This window comes from Alexandromys fortis, unplaced genomic scaffold (genome assembly GCF_014885135.2).
Source record: "Alexandromys fortis isolate MF-2015 unplaced genomic scaffold, M_Fortis_MF-2015_v1.1 scaffold_73, whole genome shotgun sequence".
In the NCBI taxonomy this organism is placed as follows: domain Eukaryota; kingdom Metazoa; phylum Chordata; class Mammalia; order Rodentia; family Cricetidae; genus Alexandromys; species Alexandromys fortis.
Genome location: NW_026067959.1, coordinates 3,404,274 through 3,425,630, shown reverse-complemented (window position 1 = coordinate 3,425,630; position 21,357 = coordinate 3,404,274). Strand labels below are relative to the sequence as shown.

General features: G+C 41.5%; 1 protein-coding gene across 2 annotated transcripts; it reads left to right on the top strand.

Moving 5' to 3' along the window:
• The first annotated feature begins 9,238 nt into the window (after nucleotides 1–9,238).
• Gpx8 (glutathione peroxidase 8 (putative)) lies at nucleotides 9,239–12,909 on the top strand. 2 transcript variants are annotated; one of them, XM_050152821.1, is made up of 3 exons: nucleotides 9,278–9,649; nucleotides 10,102–10,363; nucleotides 12,395–12,909. In XM_050152821.1, the coding sequence occupies exons 1-3, from the start codon at nucleotides 9,446–9,448 to the stop codon at nucleotides 12,556–12,558; spliced, it is 630 nt and encodes a 209-aa protein (XP_050008778.1). In that variant the 5' UTR covers nucleotides 9,278–9,445; the 3' UTR covers nucleotides 12,559–12,909. The 2 variants fall into 2 exon arrangements, with proteins under 2 accessions (XP_050008780.1, XP_050008778.1); XM_050152823.1 differs by lacking the exon at nucleotides 10,102–10,363 and having other exon boundaries at nucleotides 9,239–9,649.
• The last annotated feature ends 8,448 nt before the right edge of the window (nucleotides 12,910–21,357 follow it).

The window sequence follows — 21,357 nt, the reverse complement described above, 5'->3', positions numbered from 1 at the left end:
TCTCAACAGAAGAAGTTCAACTGGCCAAAAGACACCTAAGGTCATGCTCAACTTCCTTAGCGATCAGGGAAATGCAAATCAAGACAACTTTAAGATACCATCTTATGCCTGTCAGAATGGCGAAAATAAAAAACACCAATGATAGCCTTTGCTGGAGAGGTTGTGGAGAAAGGGATACACTCATCCATTGCTGGTGGGAATGCAAACTTGTGCAACCACTTTGGAAAGCAGTGTGGAGGTTTCTCAGGAAATTCGGGATCAACCTACCCCTGGACCCAGCAATACCACTCTTGGGAATATACCCAAGAGAGACCCTATCATACAACAAAAGTATATGCTCTACTATGTTCATAGCAGCATTGTTTGTAATAGTCAGAACCTATGTTTACTTTTGCCTCAGGTAGCCAATTGACTTTGATTAAACAAATAAAAATGAGATAAGGCTTTCCTCTTGAAGTAATTAAATAGCATATACCTTATTGTCTCTCATGCAATTAGTAGGCAGGGAGCATGGAGGAGTGACATACCTGGGCATGAAAAACTTTAAAAAAAACATAAGAAGGAAAATATAGTGTGCTTTTGATTTAGATTCTAGAATTTGACTGTACAATGGGCCAGCTCATTGTACCTAGTCTTAGGCTAGTAGTAGTAGAGAAGGAAGCCTATGTCTGCTGTGGCTTTCTACAAAAAGCACCTAGGGAAAGTATTCTTCTTTGGGTGTAGAGTTTATACAGGTAAAAAGCATAGACAACCAACTAGGAGCAGCAGCCACCATGCTGATAATTGACTTGATGTTTTCTATATTTGTGTTCTTTGTCCTTTGTCTTTGTGAGAACTGTAGCATCAATAAATCTACCTTTCAGTTCAAATATCATGATTGACAGACAACATAGGCTCCAAAACAATTTATTTTCTGGGTTATTTACTTGATTATCAGCTAAGATCTTGTGGTACAAGATTAGTATACCAGAGGCATTTCTTTACACCGTTTTCGTAATTTATATATGTTACTATATGAATTTAGATAAGAATGCCCATACATGTCTTTGCTCTTACATTGTACCATTTTCAGAAGTGGACTTGTTAACTGAATATGCTTAGAAATATCAGAGTTCTCTATGAATGTGTCCAGACTCCCTAAATAAAACCCCCAAGCTTCCCTTGCTTGGAAAAAGCATTGTTTTGGAAACGACTACCAAGTTCTTGTCTCCTGCAGGTAAGAAATTGTTATTAGTTCTTCTTGGCTGTTGTGATGCTATTCTTGCTAGCCAAAAAGACTACCTCTGGAATTAATTGAAACACAAAGAATTGTATATACACCTGTGAGGGATTTTTCTTAATTAAAGGTTTTGAAACGGGAAAGAAAAAAAAAGAATAGGTAGAATTAGTTCAGTAGCTTGAAGGATGCTGCAAGGAGCATTTTCCCAAGCTATGACATCACTATAGCACCCTGCTCAGACATCACTGTAGAATGCTTGTGTTACCAGTCACTGGCCTTCACCACGTGACCCTTAGGGTACCACTTTGCCACTATTCCTTCCTGTTACAGAAAGATGTGTAAAGGCAGTTGGCAATAGCAACAGTGAAATGCTGTCTAAGAAACAGAAGTCAATTTTATTTACATCAATATTTTTCATGTTTCCTGTGGTGGTCAGCTTCAGCTGTCAACTTGTCACAGTCTAGAGTCACCTGGGAAGAGCGTTTCGATGAGGGATGGTCTGTGGGTGGCACATGATGTGCCTGTAGAAGACCGCCTTAATTAAGTTCATTGGTGAGGGGATTCCCAGCCCACTATGGGTGGCACCATTCCCTAGGCGGGGATTCTGAACTGTATACGGGTAGAAAAATTGAACCAAGCCCAAGAAAACAAGCAAGTAGGCATGCATGCTTGCATTTATTCCTTCTCTGCCCTTGGATGTGGTGTGAGGAGATGCCTCAAGTCTCTGCCTTGATTTATCCAAAATGATGGAGTTGTAAGCCAAATAAACTACTCCTCCCTTGAGCTGTTTTCTATAAGAGTGTTTCAAGCAACGTTAATGAAACTAGAACATATTCCCTTATCAAGATTAAGAAAGTCCTTTAGGGGGCTGGAGAGATGGCTCAGAGGTTAAGAGCATTGCCTGCTCTTCCAAAGGTCCTGAGTTCAATTCCCAGCAACCACATGGTGGCTCACAACCATCTGTAATGAGGTCTGGTGCCCTCTTCTGGCCCGCAGGCGCACATGCAGACAGAGTATTGTATACATAATAAATAAAAAAATAAAAAAAAAGAAAGTCCTTTACCAGACTTTTTGCTTCTGTGAAATACCTGTCAAACCACCCACAAATACTAGATATCTACCATGTATATCAAAAACTAAATATCCATTATATATGTATATATTGTATTATATATTACATAATATATTTGTATATATAAATGTATATGTATATGCATATATGATGCATATTTAGTTTTATATTTATAGTGGATATACATCAGCTGAAGGAGATAGTGGAATGGGCTCTTGCAAACTCCTTTTGATTAGCAATCTGTTGCGTGGGGTTTCCAATTTTTCACACACTGCTTTATTAAGAAACAAATGGTGAGTTCATTTCAAGCTCAGAAGGAGCCAGGAAGCCCCTAATTTTAGCAATAATTTTCCTAAAACAATGACCCTCCAAACTTCCTCAATTAGAAGGAATACAAAAGATTTCCCATGCTCCTGAGTCTCCCCCTGCCACCGTCAGGTAAATTCTGGTGTTGCTGCTTGTCCTGATGTGGGAAACCCTCGGCTTATGAAGATTTGGGTCCCTTTGCAGTCTTTAGAATCACAATATCTCAGAAAGAAGCTGGTACCACTGTCAGCATCCATCTTAACAAGCATGCTGAGCTGGGCACAGTGGTTCATATCTGCCATCTCTGCCCTTGGAAGGCTGAAGCAGGAGAATTGTGCAAAGTTTGAGGACTGCCTGACCTACATAGTGAGTTCCATGCCAGCCAGGACTATATAGTAAGACCTGTCTCAAAAGAAAGGGGCTGGGGGTATCAGAAGAAAGAGAGAGGGGGAGGGAGGGAGGGAGGGAAAACAGGAAAGATGCTAAGTCACGTTGCACAGGACCTTTAAAGAGTAGAGCAGGAACTAAGCCATTAGATGACTCGTGGATAACTTTGTTTCTGAAGAACGGAAATCATAATATATATATTTTTCAGACTTTCATGTACAGGAACCTTACCAAAGTCATCAATATTCTTGAGCAGCGTTTCTCAGCATGTGAGTTGTGACCCCTTTGGTGCTGCACATCAGATATTTACGTTATGATTCATAATAGTAGCAAAGCGACAGCAGTAGTTATGAGTACCAACAAAATAACTTTACAATTGGGGGTCACCACAGCATGAGGAGCTGTATTAAAGGATCTGAGCATTAAAAAGGTTGAGAACCACTGTTCTAGAGTCTTCAAAGCAAAAGCATATTCATACAGTGCAGAAATACATACATATACAAGTATATGCATATATGTGCACACACACATAGATATGCATATATATATTCTCTGAGCATATTTAAAGCATAAAACATGTATGAACATGACAACCACTACACTATAGAAAGGGCAGAAACAGCGTGGTCTGTGGGAGCCCCTATACTTGGACTTTTCTCATAAGGAACAGCAACTTATCTTAGTGTGCAAACTCACTGAAATCCTAAACCTGGGCTCACTGAGCCTTAGGTGTCTGCTGCTGGTGCCATCTTCAACACTGAAGATGCAGGTATGTCTGAGGGAGAGTGAACCTACCAATGCCAAAGCAGAGGAACAGGCTTCCTGGTCCCCGGCTGGGCTTAGCTGCCCTCTGGTGGTGATGGGCCTGCTGACCACAGGAATCTCGGCAGACAGCCTCTTCACGGAGTTGCTCCTGAAGGTGGAGTAGGTGGTGACCTAGCCAAAAGCCTGTTGAACACCAATGAAAGCTGTGAGTTCTAGTGGGCTCGAAGAGGCAAAGGTAAAATCCCTTCTAGTGGAATTCCATAGTATTTATCTGGAACAACACTGTATGTGAGCTTGAGAATTAACGTTTGTGAACCTGGAGACTTTATTTTCCTACTTTTTAAAACACTTGAACATCGTTTCATAATCACAGCTTCCACCCATGGTCTTTAGATATACCGAAACACTTTAGAGAGTGGGCCTAATGACTTATCGTCATTACATATCAGCATAAAACAGAACATATGGGTTGGAGAGATGGTTCAGAGGTTAAGAGCACTTCCAGAGGTCCTGAGTTCAATTCCCAGCAACCACATGGTAGCTCACAACCATCTGTAATGAGATCTGGTGCCCTCTTCTGGTGTGCAAGCATACACTCAGGCAGAGCACTGTACACATAATAAATAAGTCACACGAAGTGACACTGTGTGCTGAGCACTGCCAATTCCCTCTCCAATTTTTTTTTTTTTGTCACTAGGAGTCCAATGCGTTACCCACTGTGCCACAAGGAACAGCACAAGGCTTATTAAACAGTAGGAAAAAACAAGGAAGCAGAAAGTACAATTTCATTTAAGCAAAGTGCAAGGACAGGAGAACCAAAAGTATATTTCAGGACGTACACAGGTGCTGCCACAGGAAACAGAAAGGGGGGGGCATCAAAAATCCAAGGTGGAGTAGGCGTATTCTAGTGCTTGGCCTGGAAGATGCACCCAAACTTTTGACGTTGTGATATGGCATCGCCATCTAGAATATTCATTCTTGAAAAGCATGCAATCAAATTGGGGGCAGGCCATGTCAAAAAAAAAATCACATGGTGGCTTAAATAATCTTAGAAACTTGTTAGTCCAATTTCATGGTTACTCTGGGCTGCAGGTTGGACATGATGGGTAGAATATTTGCTTTGGGGGGAAGGAAGGAAGCAGGTTCTCATTATATAGTCTAGGCCAGCCTTGAACTCCAGGTCCTCCTGCCTCTGTCTCTGGATTACAGGAGGGCTGCGAGGCGCTTGGCCAGAACGTTCTCTCCTAATTGTTTTTTATCAAGCTGTCTATTCACATTATGTACTTTTTAGAATGTCTTAATATTTCAAAATAAAAAATATAAGATGACAAAAGAAGAGGAGAAGAGGGAAGAAAATGGGGAGAGGGGGAAAGACACGGTTATAAGCAAGGATTCAAAAGCCAAGTTCAATGGGAGGACAGGGCCATGATGAAGAAGGTTAAGATGAGCATCTAAGCACCCCAGCATGTGCCAGGCTCCCATCACGTGGATCAAGAGAAACCAAAGTGCTGATCCGGATAAAGAAGACGCAAAAGAAACTGTCTCGGGCTGGAGAAATGGCTCAGAGGTTAAGAGCACTGGCTGATCTTCCAGGGGTCCTGAGTTCAATTCCCAGCAACCACATGGTGGCTCACAACTATCTGTAATGAGATTTGGTGCCCTCTTCTGGCCTGTAGGCATACAAGGAGGCTGAACAGCTGAACACTGTACACACAAAAAATAAATAAATCTTTTTAAAAAAGAAAGAAACTGTCTCCAAATATCTAAAGAAATGCAAGTTATGAAAAGAAAGCTCATTTTATACTGTCCACATAACAAAACCTGGCCAAGGAAAGGAAGAGGCAAATTTTTATTGAATACAGTGGTCTTCCTAAGAAAAGTACAATTGGTCTTAAATAAAATTCAATTCTCAGTCAGTCCTACCATTGGGAATAGAGTGAAATATTTCAATGTAACCCTTTAATGGTTTTAGTCTTTCAGCATTAATATAAATCCATACAAAAATTAATTGAAGTGAGGTAAGTGAATATATTTACATTAAAATATGGAGGCAATAACAAACGATGGGCAAATACAGACAAGACAGAGGTGGCACGTTGACGGCCGGCTGCAGGCCGCACTATTTCATCTTTGATGTGTGTAAGCTTTTGTTCTAGGATCTATCTCCTGCTAAGGAAATGCCTGTCGCATAGTTCTCAATGACTCAAGTATTTATTAATAGAGAGGAAGAGGAAGATAAGAGAAATAAGACAAAGGAGGGAAAGGGATGAAGGCCATCAGCTCAGCTCGTCCACCTTGAGTGGTCACATCGTGGTGACATGATACAGAGAGGAATTCGGACCCCACGATAAATAAAAAGGAACCTAGAAAGGTTAAAAAACAAGGTCAGGAAGTCACAGGATGAAGCTACCAAGAAAACAGAAACAAACAGGTCTGGTGATAAATGATCTGACACGCAACTATTCGGTGGGTGGAGAAAAGCCTGAGGGGTCCAGAAAGGGCAGGTTGGTGATGAAGTTTTGCAAGCATCTTGTGAGAGGGCAGATGGACTGGCTCAATAGGTAAAATCACTTGCCACCAAATCTGAGCAACTGAGTTCGATCCCCAGGACCCACCTGGTAGGAGAGGACTGATCCCTGGAAGTCATCCTCTGGTCTCCACAAGTGCACCACAACAGGTACCCACACATACACATGCACAAGTAAATGAATTGAATAAATAAACAAATGCAGTCTTTAAAAGAAATAAAGAGAGAGAGAGAGAGAGAGAGAGAGAGAGAGAGAGAGAGAGAGAGAGAAAAGAGAGAATCTCATGCCAAAGACAGAAAAACAAAGATGGTCCCATGGCTCTAGGGCAGGCCCCACCACAGCCCTAACATGGTCCTGACCCACACCCAGCCCCATCCATTGAAGTGGCATTCTGAGCACAGGACACTTCAAAATCAGAGTCTCAGTAGTATTTCAAAATAGATATAAATACCAAAATTTGAACTGGTGAGATGATTCTGTGGGTGAGAGCTCACCGTGCAAGCCTGCTGACCTGAGTTCAGTCCCCAGAACCCACATGAAGGTGGGCAAAGAGAAACAGTTCCACAAAGTTGCTCTCTGACCTCCACTTGCAGCGTGCAAGGGCACAAATTTACACAAACATACATCATGAACACACACTAATTTTTCAAAAAAAAGATTTAAAACTTCACATTCTAAATAGATGATAGACAGATAAATTCGACAGATTAGATAGATAGATAGATAGATAGATAGATAGATAGATAGATAGATAGATAGATGATAGATAACAGACAAGTGATGAATAGATAAATAGATGATAGGCAGATGAATAGACAGATGATAGATAGATAGATAGATAGATAGATAGATAGATAGATAGATAGATAGATGATAGATAGATAGATGATAGATAGATAGATAGATGGATAGATAGATAGATAGATAGATGCAACATTTAACTGAATAAAAAACTTTATTTTATTGTTTTATTGTTTTTATTGAGCTATATATTTTTCTCCACTTCTCTTCCTCCCTCTCCTGTCCCCTTCCCTCCTCTTCCATGGTCCCCTTGCTCCCAATTTACTCAGGAGATCTTGTCTTTTTCTACTTCCCATGATATTAGATCCATATATGTCTTTCTCAGGGTCCTCATGTTGTCTAGGTTCTCTGGGATTGTGAATTTCAGGCTGATTTTCCTTTGTTTTATGTCTAAAATCCACTTATGAGCGAGTCCATATGATAATTGTCTTTCTGGGTCTGGGTTACCTCACTCAGTATGATGTTTTCTAGCTCCATCCATTTGCCTGCAAATATCAAGATGTCATTACTTTTCCCTGCTGTGCAGCCCTCCATTGTGTAAATGTGCCATATTTTCTTTATCCATTCTTTAGCCAAGGGGCATTAGGTTGTTTTCAGGTTCTGACTGCGACAAACAATGCTGCTATGAACATAGTTTTTTGTTTGTTTATTTTTTTTAATTATTATTAAAAATTTCTACCTCCTCCCCTCCTCCCATTTCCCTCCCTTTTCTCCTGCTCCCTCTCCTCCTCCCTCTCCCTCTCCAGTCCTAAGAGCAGTCAGGGTTCCCTGCCCTGTGGGAAGTCCAAGGTCCTCCCCCTCCATCTAGGTCTAGGAAGGTGAGCATCCAGACTAGGCTCCCACAAAGCCAGTACATGCAGTAGGATCAAATCCCAGTGCCATTGTCCTTGGCTTTTCAGTCAGAATAGATCAGAACCATGATGTCTCAAAAGTTCCCTGGACAGGATTACAAAGTAGTTCAAAAAATTATTCCATGAAACTTCTCAGTGGTGGTGGGGGGTGTTTGTGTGTATGAGGATATGTTTTGTGTGTGTGTGTGTGTGTGTGTAGCATAAATTCTAATTTGTCTTAACAATAAAAAACTTGGGATCAGCTATCAGAGGTGAACACTGAAGGACTGGAGAAGCAGAGCAGTCAACCACTAAGAGTGGTTCTTACTCTACCAATGTTCAGACCAGAAGGGTGAATCTCAGACTTCCTGCTGTCTCTATGACTACATGCTCAGACTGAATTCTTATACTGCATCTGAGCTCCTGTCTCCTCCCACCTTCTATTCCTCTCTCTGCCCAGCCATATCACTCATGTCTCAACCTCCCTACTGCTGGGATTAAAGGCATGTGATCCCAAATGCTGAGATCACTTTGTGTGAGATCTGTTTCTCTTTTAGGGTGGATCAATTTGATGTAGCCTATGGTGGCCTTGAACTCACAGAGATCCATCTGCCTCTGTCTCCTGAGTGCTGGGATTAAAGGTGTGTGCCACCACCGCCTGGCCTCTATGACTAACTAGTGGCTTAGCTCTGCACTCTGATCTTCAGGCAAGCTTTATTTGTTAGATTACAAACAAAATACCACTCCAGACGTGTGTGCCTGTGTATGTGTGTGTGCCTGCATATGTGTGCCTGTGTGTGTGTGCCTGTGTGTGCCTGTGTGTGAGCCTGTGTGTCTGTGTGTGTAGTTCCATGTTATAAAGTATATATCTTGCCAGTGGTGATGACAAACCTATGAAGAAAAAGGCTTCCATAGTTTCTGATAGAGGAGGGATGTTGGTTTTGCCTTTCTGACTTTCTATTTTTGTTGTATTCTCCTGGCATCTGGTTGCCTTCAAGAGATGAAGTGAGAATAAATAAAATGGCCTTTTCAGATCTTCATTGCTCTATCGTAAATTCCTCATATTCCCATAATACGGTAAATAAACACATAATTATTTCAGTTCTTTGGGGTCACACCTCATATTAACAGACCACATTAATGTACACGCTAACAATTCCTAGTGTTATTCTGTCCTCTACAGCCAATCCTTTGCTCTGTGAGCACACAGGATGCTGAGTTGGGCGTTAAGCACTCATTTCCAAGTTACAAGAGCACCACCTTCTGGTGAAATGTTTACCTAGCAAGAGGCGTGTAAAGGATCCACTAAAACGATACAAATTTTTCTAGCCAAAAATGGTTAAATTGAAACCACATTACAAATATATTGAAAATTTGCCGCGTTTCTGATTTCATTTTGATTCTTCTGGGGAGGGTCCTCGATTACTTAGCAGCCAAAGGACTGTAAGCCCTTCCGGTTCTCCTTTAAGCTCCGCGGGTTTCAAGTTTCAGCCCCTCCTCGAATTCCAGCCTGCTGAGACTCCCGAAATCATCCAAAATGGAGCCCTTCGCTGCCTACCCACTGAAATGTTCCGGGTCCAAAGTGAAGGTTTTTGCCGTTTTGCTGTCTATGGTTCTGTGCACCGTGACTCTTTTTCTCCTACAATTAAAATTCCTGAAACCGAGAATCAACAGCTTCTATTCCTTTGAAGTGAAGGATGCCAAAGGGAAGATCGTGTCTCTGGAAAAGTTCAAAGGCAAAGTAAGTCTTCGGGTTTTTATTTCTGTTGTTCCTCGGCATTGAGACTTCTTCTCGCCGTAGTGTAGGGTTCGTTACAGTCGTAAATTGGAATGTCGTCTTCTAAGCAATGTCGTTAGATGTCCTTTTAGGTATCAGAGTTCTAGGAGCTTTTCACTTCCAACTGGTTAAGCGACTGTTTTTCTCGAAAATTGCTTTCATTTTCGTGCGGACCTGATGCTGTGTGGCTAGGGCAAGACCCACTACTAAGAATATTACATAATCTAAGTATAGCTATAGCGGGTTAGACCATTTATCTGGGTTATGAATTTTAATGAAGTTGGATCTGTCTGAAAATACGGAGTCTATCAGAGGTTGTATTCTTCCAAAGTGGTTTGGGATTTTAATTGCCTGAAGGATTTTTTTTTTAATCTTTTGCTTCTCTTTCCGGTGGGGTTTTTTTCTTTTTCCGGGAGGCTTCCCTAGTTGTAAACGTGGCTAGTGACTGCCGGTACACCGACAAAAGTTACTTGACCCTCAAGGAGCTGCACAAGGAGTTTGGGCCCTATCACTTCAACGTCCTGGCTTTCCCATGCAATCAGTTTGGAGAATCGGAGCCCATGTCCAGCATGGAGATAGAATCTTTTGCGAGACAAAACTACGGAGTCACATTCCCCATCTTCCACAAGATTAAGATCTTAGGGCCGGAAGCAGAACCTGCGTTTAGATTTCTTGTTGGTAAATATCTACCCTGCCTCAATGTTGTCCATTCCTTTCCATTATCATACATACGTGCGATAGAAAAAGATATAGATAGATCAGGACCATAGTCCCTATCTCATTTAAAATAGTTTACTGGGAAAAATTCATAAAACTGTCAAATATCCAGAAACTTATTCTTTGAAACTTTCTAGAAGCTATACATCCCTGAAATCAGGTTTTGACTTCTTAGATGGTAAAGACTTTCACCTTGGTGTGTTTTTATTCCTTCTGACCATCGTGTTGAAGATCGTGTGCGAGGCAGGGCCACAACTGCTTTCCCTAAGTATTTCAGCTCTCCCCTCAGCTGCTAGCCTTTCTGTTGGGACAGTAGCCCCACCCCTGACGAAAGCTTCACGAATACTTGTGGCCGAGCATCGTTAACTGAGTATATCTTTATGTTTAGTTTTATGGTGGTGGACTTTCCATCTGAGACATTAGCCTCAAGGTTGACCTGACATTTTACCAGGGTTTTGCTGAAATTCAAAGCAAAATAACTCGCTTATTTTCAGAAGTCAGTCATATGAGACTTCCTCTATAACTAAGCTTGCCACAATCATCTATTTAAAGCATGTGTAACACAGTACACAGGAACCGTGGCTGTTCTTTCTGGGGAATACTGAAGAAAAGGTAGAGCAGAGCCCTTGAGCTAAGCATCCGATTATATTCTAGCGAGGACTCTGTCAAAAAAAAAAAAAAAAAAAGTGAAGCTCAACTGTCCTCACAGAACCAAAACTGCCACACAGACAGTGTGTGTTGTTAGACAGGGAAGGCAGGAGAACCCAGAGGTCGGGTCCACCAGTTCTGGAAGGAGGTGCAGATAGCAACTCTGCCTCTACCAATGGCGGCCACTCAGTATCAAGTTCAGGCCTCCATTTTTCTCATATACAAAATGCTGAAGAGAGTAACACCCATTTCTTGGGGTTGCCTGACCCCACTTGAACCCTGAACTAGGCACAAAGTGCAGACTTGATTTTAATTTTAGTTGCTGTATCTTTCCTATGAAAGACATTTGTTTTTATGTGTGAGTGTTTTCCCTGCATATATGTGTTTGTCCATGTGTGCCTGGTGCCCAAGAAGGCCAGAAGAGGGAGGGCATCAAACCACCTAAAACTGAAGTCACACAGCTGTGAGCCACCATGTGGGTGCTGGGAATCGAACCTGGGGCCTCTGCAAGACCAGTACTCTTAACCAATGAACCATCTTTCCAAACCCTACCTATTATATCTTTTGCTCATATTCATTAATATTAGGGACAGAGATCCAGAATGACAAAAGTAAAAACATTCACACTTATTACATAAATTAAGATCTAGCAAAAGAATGTCATAATTTCTCCAAGTAATTATTTCAAATCCCTTGCCATTTTGCTATATAATCAGTAATATTTGAAACATTATTACATTAAATATGAAAAATCAATGTGTACCTTCCATTTACCAAAAAAAAAAAAACTTTAGAAATTTTACATTTTGAAAAGTTAAGAACAGACTAGATACGGTGGCAAGCACCTATAATCCCAGTATTGGGAAGGTGGAGGTTTGGAGGATTAAGAGTTCAGAGTTAGCCTAAGATGTGTAGTGAATTTCAGGCCAGCCTGGGCTATACAAATATTAAATATTAAACTGGTCTTGGGCATTCACCCGCCTGTTAATCCCAGGATCTAAGAGTCTGAGTCAGAAGGGCCACAAGTTCAAGTCCAAGTTAGGCTACAAAGCAAAACAAAACAAAAAAAAAAAGAAAATGAATGTAGATTACCAAATCTAAAATACATAACTTTGTTTCGTGTCCTGACTCTAGATCAGTACAGTCATCTATGAAGTCAAGAATACTGAAGTCTGGTTACTGAAGCCTTGAGTTCTACTTTGTGTGGGTGTTTTATTTTGTTCTTAATAGTATGACAATCCTAGAACCTGGTTCTAAAATTGTCACCTATACAGATGTAATAAAACTGAAAGCCTTGACAAAGAATAAAATCATGCTCATGAAAATATATTCTGAACATTATAGATTCTTCCAAGAAGGAACCAATGTGGAACTTTTGGAAGTATCTGGTCAACCCCGAGGGACAAGTTGTGAAGTTCTGGAGGCCAGAAGAACCCCTTGAAGCCATCAGACCTCACGTGTCACAAATGATTGGGCAAATGATTCTTAAAAAGAAAGAGGACCTATGAAAACATCACAATCAGTCCAGCACAGCTGGACAGAGAAATGACCTCGAAGGATTCAGCCTCCTTTTAGATTTTGACAACTATGGCACTAAAAGATTTTTCAGGCCATCTCACCACTCAGTTGCAATGGATGTCCCCAAAATAGAAATGTTACCCAAAGAGGAAAAAAAGGGGTGGGGGTAGCCAAAGAATCATGATGAAGTATATTACTTATCTGTCCAGAAGGAAAACTGTAGGAAGCTCAGTCACCAATATGCTTCCGTTTCCGGTTGTAACTTTCTCTAGGGTTGACCCGTACGGGAAAACTAATGCCCAGGACCACTATGTGAAATAAAGAACACTGTGTGGGCGACATTTCTGAAGTGACTAACTAACTGTAAGTGGTACACAGGTGTAATAAAGGATAAAGTGAATGCTGCAAAAGAGAAAGTGCTTTTGTTTTAAGTTTTTTGAGACAGGGTGTCGGGGATCAGCCTCAACAAAAAATACCACTCACCAGGTTAGGGGTATGGGGATTTAGAAGTATTAGTAAAAAATATGATGATGTGAGAATAAAAAGACAGAAAAACATAGACTAGTACCAGGAGGAAGTTCCAGTGAATACTGAAATTGCCCAATGTTTAATTTTCAATTGCTTAAAATGCCCCTGACCCCAAAAGGTAGGAGGAAGACAAAAAACTGCATAACATAATGCAGGGAAATGAACAGACCAGTTGAAGGCTGTGGGCGCTATAGTTAAACATTCTGTTGCTAGAACAAAACAAGTCACGCTCACAGCCTAAACCAAAACATTCTAGAGGCAAACCACTCCCTGGGTGGAATTTAATGTGAGCTCCCTAAAGGAACTGGAACCTTAGTTGGATCTTGTCCAACCAAAGGGAACAGACCCACCAGACTCTTCTGGGGCTGAGCAGGACGGTGAGTGTCGAACAACCCAGCCCTTCCCTCAGCCTTGGGGAGAAACACACACTGAGTCGGAAGTCTGTCATCAAAGCAGGATCTCGTTTAATGGTATCAGGCTTGAACTTATATAGGGTTGTGATGGGGGTGGAGAAGCTTGGGATGGGTTGAGGCAGAGTAAGGAATAAGGGCCAATAAAATTCTGCCACGCTAACAGTGGCTAGGTAGAGGTAGGTCTAGGTTGGGTAGCCAGAGACAGGTCAGGAAGTTACACTGGGCCTCACCAAATTCAAGTTAGGCTCAGGAAGTTACACTGGGCCTCATGCCCGGGCTTCATGAGGCCCAACAGGATCCTTAGACTTTTGTTTGAGGTAGAGACATATCTACTTCTCTATTCCTGAAATACAAAGTCTGTCATACCTGTTGACAATAACCTTGAGAGCAGAACTCTCTGATGTAAATCTGGGTGCAACCTTTGTTTGAGGTAGAAGTATTAACCTTGAAGGAATAGAGGTGAGGTCCAACTCTCTGACTTTTGGTCAATGTGGAAATAGGCTCACATTTTTGGGCCTCCACAGCAGGGTTTCTCTGTGTGACACTGGCTGTCCTGGAACTCATACTGTATACCAGGCTGATCTCGAATTCAGAGATCTTCCTGCCTCTGCCTTCTAAGTGCTAGGATCAGAAGTGTGAGCCACCACACCCTGCAAAGTGTGGACTTTCAAATCATTGCATGTGTTTCACACACAGGTTTTTATTTGGTGTTTCTTTAATATAGGTTTTAATGATTTATTGAATCTGGACAAGTTGTCACTTCTAAATTATTTGAAAACAGCATCATTTTCAGCCTTTCCATGTGATTCTTCTAGGATCAATTTAAATTACATAACTAGGATATTAGAATTGAGGCTAGCCTTTAATTTTGAATAAAAACCATCAAGTATAGGAAAAGGGACATAAGTATATGATCATTTCAATTGATGTCTTACAAGTCAATTTTGACTGCTAATAGACTAAATTAGTCATTTGGGGAGAACTCAATTCTGTGTCACTCTGATACTCAAAACTGTAAACACTGTCTTCAGAGAGTCAAACTCCAACGTAAAGTTGGTGATAGCAATCATGTAAGTCCTCGAAATCAAAACCTGGACCTTTTTGCAGAGATATTTGCACCTTTTCTCCCAAAGCCATGGTCTGGATATGTTGTCAGCCTTGTACCTAACAAAGTGACCTGCCCAGTTGGTGAAGACGCGTCACTACCCTGTGAAATGCAATGTCACTGAATAAAAGAATTACACTGAAGACTGATATTTTGTGTGGGGATACCGTCATTTACAGTTCGGCAAAGGAGGAAGGGCCAATGTCAGTGGCCTGTGGCTGACTCTGTTTAGACCTAAAGAAGACCGTGGTGAGTTCAGTCATACCACCACACTTTACTAACAGTCTCAGAGAAACAAAACATGTTCCCTGTGGCACTGCCTTCTGCTTCAAAGTGTATTTCCAGCCACATGGCTACTGATGTGTTTAGCAAGTTCTCTGGACCAGGTAGAAGTGCCGAGCCCCTTACAGGTGGCAAATCTTGCAAGGATAGCCTTGGGAATGCTGGATGTGTGTGCCAGAACACCTGGGGACATCTCATCAGCTGCATGACTTCTGGCAGGTCACTAACTACCATTAACATCAGTTCCCTTACCTGTAAAGTGGAGGTCAAATGGAAAAAAAAAAAAACAACCCTCCCAACCCTGTCAAATGGCATACTCACCAGGGAAGCAACTAGAATTAACCTGGATTGTTGTCAGTAAAAGAGAATTTATTCAAGTCTACCTGCCTTTTGTAATTTTACCCCAACAGACTATTAGCAATCTAAATTCTGGGTCTCTAGTACAATTTTGACCAGAATCCACCCCTCCAAGCGTTGCTTCCCAGGCACGATTGCCATGCACTCCAACTGTGACTTCATGGAGCACCAAAAGCACAAGGCGTTTGCACATGCTCACATCAGGCAGGTAAGCAGAGCTGAGCAGGCCAGCAGCACACAGGCGATGTAGACCCACACTGCCAGGTGGGTGGTCAGGGAGTTGAACAGAGAGTGACCTTGACTGTCCCAGGGGATGTGATTTGATGACCTCAAGTCACCACTTCTCTCCAAAATAAAAGCTTCCCCAAGTGTCTCCAGCTCTGGTTGCCTAATCCAACCCATGACCTCCACAAGATGCACTGTGGGAGGCGAGGCATGCAGGTAGGCTCTGAAAGCATTTTCTTTGAATGGCCTTACCAGAAGCTCAAGGGACCACTCAGAGTTCCTAACATTCCGCTGATACGCCCTGAAAATAAAGACCTGTTTGCTAGTATGCTGCCACTCACAGCTCAGCAGGCCCATTTATCCTTCCTAACTGGAGCGCCACGTCCCACATACAGACTGCTGCAGGACGTGGGAACTGGGTAAAGAGGTAGCTAGCTGTCATCTTCAACACAAAACAAAGGGCTGTGATCGCATGCACCTTCACTGAGTTGAATAATTCATTGACTGAGTTTATTTTGGTTTTGTTTGAAGGGTAGAAAGGAATACTCCATACAAACTCATCACCTGTTTACAGCAGAGGCAACAGTAGAGAACAGTGGGACTGAAATATGAATTTTCCCTGATAGCTGGGAAATCTTAATGCATAATGAGTATAGTGCATCTATAATGTGTTTATAATATTATAAATATATATGTATACATATAAAACTCTGAGTAATTTTTCTATATATAGCTTGATGTGTGTGTATGTATGTATGTTTGGCTCTCAGAAATCCTGACTTGCAGATGCACAATTTCACAGCCTAAATGTTCCCATGTGACTGACATCAGTCTACCAATGGCTTAGTGATGTGGGATGCTCGTGTGTGTGTGTGGGGGGGGCCAAACAGTGTTGTAATTAATATAGTTTCTGTGTGGTTATTCAGGTCTGGGTGGCCAGGAACAAAAGAGGACAGTGCAATCTCCATTTACAAAATGACACCAAATGATGAGCATAGTATACCCACAAAAAGCCTAATAAAGCTTTAAAAAAAAAGGTGGGGGGACTTCTACACCCAGAAAAATGGGAGTCAACCAGAGCTTCTTGATTGCTTCATGTTTTCAGATAGGCTCTGTTTGCTGGTGGTATTAGCAGCAAAAACTGTATGGCTCCTTTAAGAGACAGCTTCCTAGTTTGTGCTGGCAGCCTATTAGTTCAGGCTTCTTATTAACTAACTCTTATATCTTAAATTAATCCATTTATATTTTATATTTTACCACAAGGCTTGTGGTTTGTTACCTCTTACTTCTTGGGCGTCTACATGGCGTTTTCCTGACTCCACCTACTCTCTCTATATCTCTGTTCAGATTTCCCATCTGGCTTTACTCTGCTAAGCCATTGGCCAAAACAACTTTATTCATCGACCAATGAAAGCAACACCATTCACAGAAGGACATCCCATATCATCTTAGTGCCTAGCTTGCATAGTTTCTGAAATTTTTATCACTGTATCAATCAACAGGAGATAGCTCAAATAAACCATTACACACAGACTTGATAAAGAGGTGTCATAAGGCTCACCAAGGAAAAAAGCCTACATCTCAAATGTATCAAATGTGCTTTTCTTATTATAAATACACTATTTTGACAGGGCACATACAAATGTAGGCATGTGTGCAGTTTCTGAACTATGAAATGCCGCCTAATCATAGGGAAGACTGTTGGCCTAAGAGCGCTGTCTACAGATAACCTCAAGTAGGAAAATATGCTAGTAAAAAGAATAAAAGGGAGAAAGGAAGGGGTACAGCAGGAAAGGAAGAGGGGAGAAGAGAGAAGAGAGAGGTGAAGCAGAAAGGAGGGGGGAAGAGGAGAAAGAAAGGAAAAGCGGGAATGTGGACGTATATTAAATAACATTTGTGGTCAGTTCTTCCCTCTTCATGAACTAGACATCATCTTCTTCCAATTATTGTAAACCAACATGCGGTATTTTACACAAAATAGGAGAACCAAGTTGTCTTCCAAATAATTCAGCCCACCCCCCCCATACCCAAAATATTCCAAATTTTCTGAAAAGAGGGAGATGGAACCCAAGAAGGAAACCAAAAATGGTATTCTATGTTTCATTTTCCATTAACTGTCTTTTAAAACTCTGCCTTGTGTGAGCAGAAGCACTGAGTGGTCAATAGTGTTTCTTTGAAATAAACCAACCTCCCGGAGAGAGTTGGTAAAGGGATGCTGTTCTTACTTAGTTCTCAGACTTACTTGCAATAAAGTTCTATTCTTCTGCCTACAAATGAATCCATTCCACTCTTCGTGTCCTCCTCCCTGGAGGAGGATAAAGGGCAGCTAGAAGTAAGGAACTGGAACGCTGCACCAGCTGGCAATGGCACAGTTCCACCCCAGCGCTCTGAAAACTGCTGTAGTTTTCCCACAGGCAGCAGAGTCTGCTTCCACCTACAGCAGATTGTTGTCCCTCTGCTGGTTCGGTTCCTTCGCATGTATATCCCCCCCCCCCCGCCCCCCATTCACGCCCAGGGTTCCTTTACTTCTGTTTGTGTACCCTCCCATTCACTCCCAGGGTTCCTTTACTTCTGTTTGTGTACCCTCCCATTCACGCCCAGGGTTCCTTCACTTCCGCTTTTGTACCCTCCCATTCACTCCCAGGGTTCCTTTACTTCTGTTTGTGTACCCTCCCATTCACTCCCAGGGTTCCTTCACTTCCGCTTTTGTACCCTCCCATTCACTCCCAGGATTCCTTTACTTCTGCTTATGTGCCCTCCCATTCACTCCCAGGGTTTCTTCACTTCCCCTCGTGTGCCCTCCCATTCACTCACACCCCCACAGAAACGTTACATTTATTAGTTTACCTTTTCCCCCTTGGGTTTTTTCTTTGCATTTGGTTTGGTTTGGTTTGGGGGTAGGGAGTGTTTGTTTAAATGGGAGTCTCACAAAACCCAGACTGAAGACTGGCTTCAAACCATTTGTTCTGTAGCCAAGGCTGCCCCTAAACTTCTGTTCCTCCAGCCTCCACCTCCGGAAACTGGGATTACAGGTGTGGTCTGCCATGCCTGGTCTTTTTTTTTTTTTTTTATGTATTTCTTCATTTTTCTCACTACCTTATAGTGATTTCACTCCTTTCCTTTCTTAGGCTCTCCGTCATGCAGAACTAGAGAACAGCTTTAAATAGATGCTAGGTTACATCCCCAGCACTCCAAAATATCTACATGCTTAGTGAGTACAAATATGGGTGGTTTTAATCCTTGCTCTTGAATTTAAAAATAAAGCACAAGAAAAGCCTTCTAAATTTAGTAGATTTTATTTTTATTGACAAGTTTGTAACAAAAGAAAAAAAATGCTGAAATTTAACCTTTTTTTAAAGATGAAAAAGTGCTGAGAATTAATGGAACATTTATATGCATTATATATTATGTATTATATATTATATACGCACAGCATATATTATTTAAGCATATATATATACACATACATATATACATACACTCACGGCTCAAGGAACATTGTAGAGGGGGGCAGAAAGAATGTAAGCCATAGGATAAGGAAGAGTACTGAGAAACACTGTCTGTGCTCCACAAGTCAAATGACCTCGCACAGAATGTGGAAGTAATAAATATTAAATGATGTCTGTGGTCAGTCCTTCCCTCTTCATGAACTAGACCTCTTCTTCCAATTATTGTAAACAAACATGCAGTATTTTACACAAAATAGAAGAACTGAGTTGTCCTCCAAATAATTCAGCCCAACCCCCCAATACCCAAAATATTCCAAATTTTCTAGATGCTTGAAGTAAAATGTTTTAGTCCGTGGCTCATTTTGAAAATTAGCCCAATTCTCCCTCCACTTGATGTGCACACGAGGTCACAGAAACCCACCCTACTACCATACTATGAAACTGAAGAATGTCAAAGTATCAAAGATTTTAACTGAAAATTTGGGGAAAATACATGAAGCTTTCCACTATATTCTAAATCTTGTGTTCAAAATACAAATATATAACTTCATAAATGCTTTATCAAGCCAGGACTCCAAAGCTATTGAATTTTAAAAGTAGCTATAGCACTTTCATTACTATAAATCTTCCATTTTACTATAACTAATCATCCAAGAATAAAAATAACTTATCATAAACAGTGCCCTTCTTCATGGCAAAGCATACACATGGATTATAACAGTATTCTTGTGTTGACTGTATATGCAATAGGATAGCAGTTGCATGTTAGCTGGTGCCATTCACATATTCAACCAGCTAACAATACACTGCCAGCCCATCACACACAGGTACTGAGTGTGAAGAATCTGCCCAGAAGCAAGTAGCAGGGTAGCCGTGACTGCTGACTTGACCCAAAGCAGCCAAATTGCAATACACTGCCTACCTGATTCTGGCCAATGCTGGTATTGACGAAGTCACTGCGGCTACGTTTTTCATGGGAAACACAGCTGCAGAACTGCTGGAGTGTAGTGGCATAAATGCAAAGGGCGAAGGATAACTTGAGGGATTCTCTCTTCCCGCCTTCTGAATGCTACGGATCAAACTCAGGTGGATAGGATTAACAGCAAGTAACTTTACCAGCTGAGCCTTCTTCCCAGCCAGGGCTCTAATCTTAGCAGCTACACTGAAGAGAATTCATAGAGAAACCTTGTTTTGTTTTTCCTAAACTATTAGAAATAAAGTTTGTATTTCCAAGCAACAAGCATATAAAAAAACCTTTAATAACAGTTCAATTGTTTTAGAGACAGGGTTTTCCTGGGTAGCCCTGGCTGTCCTGGAATATGCTTTGTAGACCAGGCTGCCCTCGAACTCAGAGATCCAACTGCTTCTGCCTGCAAGTGCTGGGATTAAAGGCATGCACCACCTTTATACTTATACTTAGGTTTTCCAAATTAAAAGTTTAAATATGGATATTATAGTAAAAAATAATTAATAAAAGATCAATTGAATTTGGCATTAAAGTATCTAGAAGATAAAATAATCTGGGCAAAGCATCTAACTGAAGAAATGTGTGTGGCAGTTCAGTTGTGTTTAAAGAACGTAAGGCCTTTAAATATCGTTTGTCTCCCATTGTAGGTGATATTAGTCACTGCAGCTTTAAAGTTCGGTGTGGGGTGTAACCGCTTACAGAAAAATGTGTAATTGTTTAAAAAAATCTACTCAAATGGTGAGATTTGAACTAAGTATGTTTAAAAGAAAGTGAGCTATTTGGCATAAAGTGAAGCGTGGTAAATGGCAACAGAGACGCGAGTCATGTGAGCCTTTAACTTTTTCATCTATAGAGAAAGTACAGGGGCTGGAGAGATGGCTCAGCGGTTAAAAGCACCAGCTGCTCTTAACTGCTCTGGATTCTCAGCACCAACAAGATGGCCCATAACCGTCTGTAACTCCAGTTCCAGGAGATCGGAATCCCTCTTCTGGACTCCACGGGCACCAGGCACGCACTTGGTGCACATTTATACATGCATGGAAATATACATAAGATGATAAGAATTATTTTCGAAAGATAATTACAAGTATTTTTGGGTTGTGACTTGACCGAGCAGAAATATTACATTGGATCCAACGTTTAGTGGCTGTCGTGAGTACACCTTCTTACCCACCAGATGGCACCATTTCCACGTCTTTGCTTGCTTCTGGGTGTAGCAGGGGGGTAGTGCAGCTAGCAACTGCTGGGATGAAAGTCTAACAGCCAGCTAGCAGTGCACTGCCTGCCTGACGCACCGCACCGTGCTTCATCCTCTGTGGAGACAGAAACCAGGAAGCGGCCGCCAATCGGGTACATGGCTACCATCGGTTGTGAGGATCTATTTCTTAATACATCTTAAATCGATTCTGTAGTTAAATTTTTGATTCTCCTGTTTTCAGACCACATCACACTTCTCGCAAATG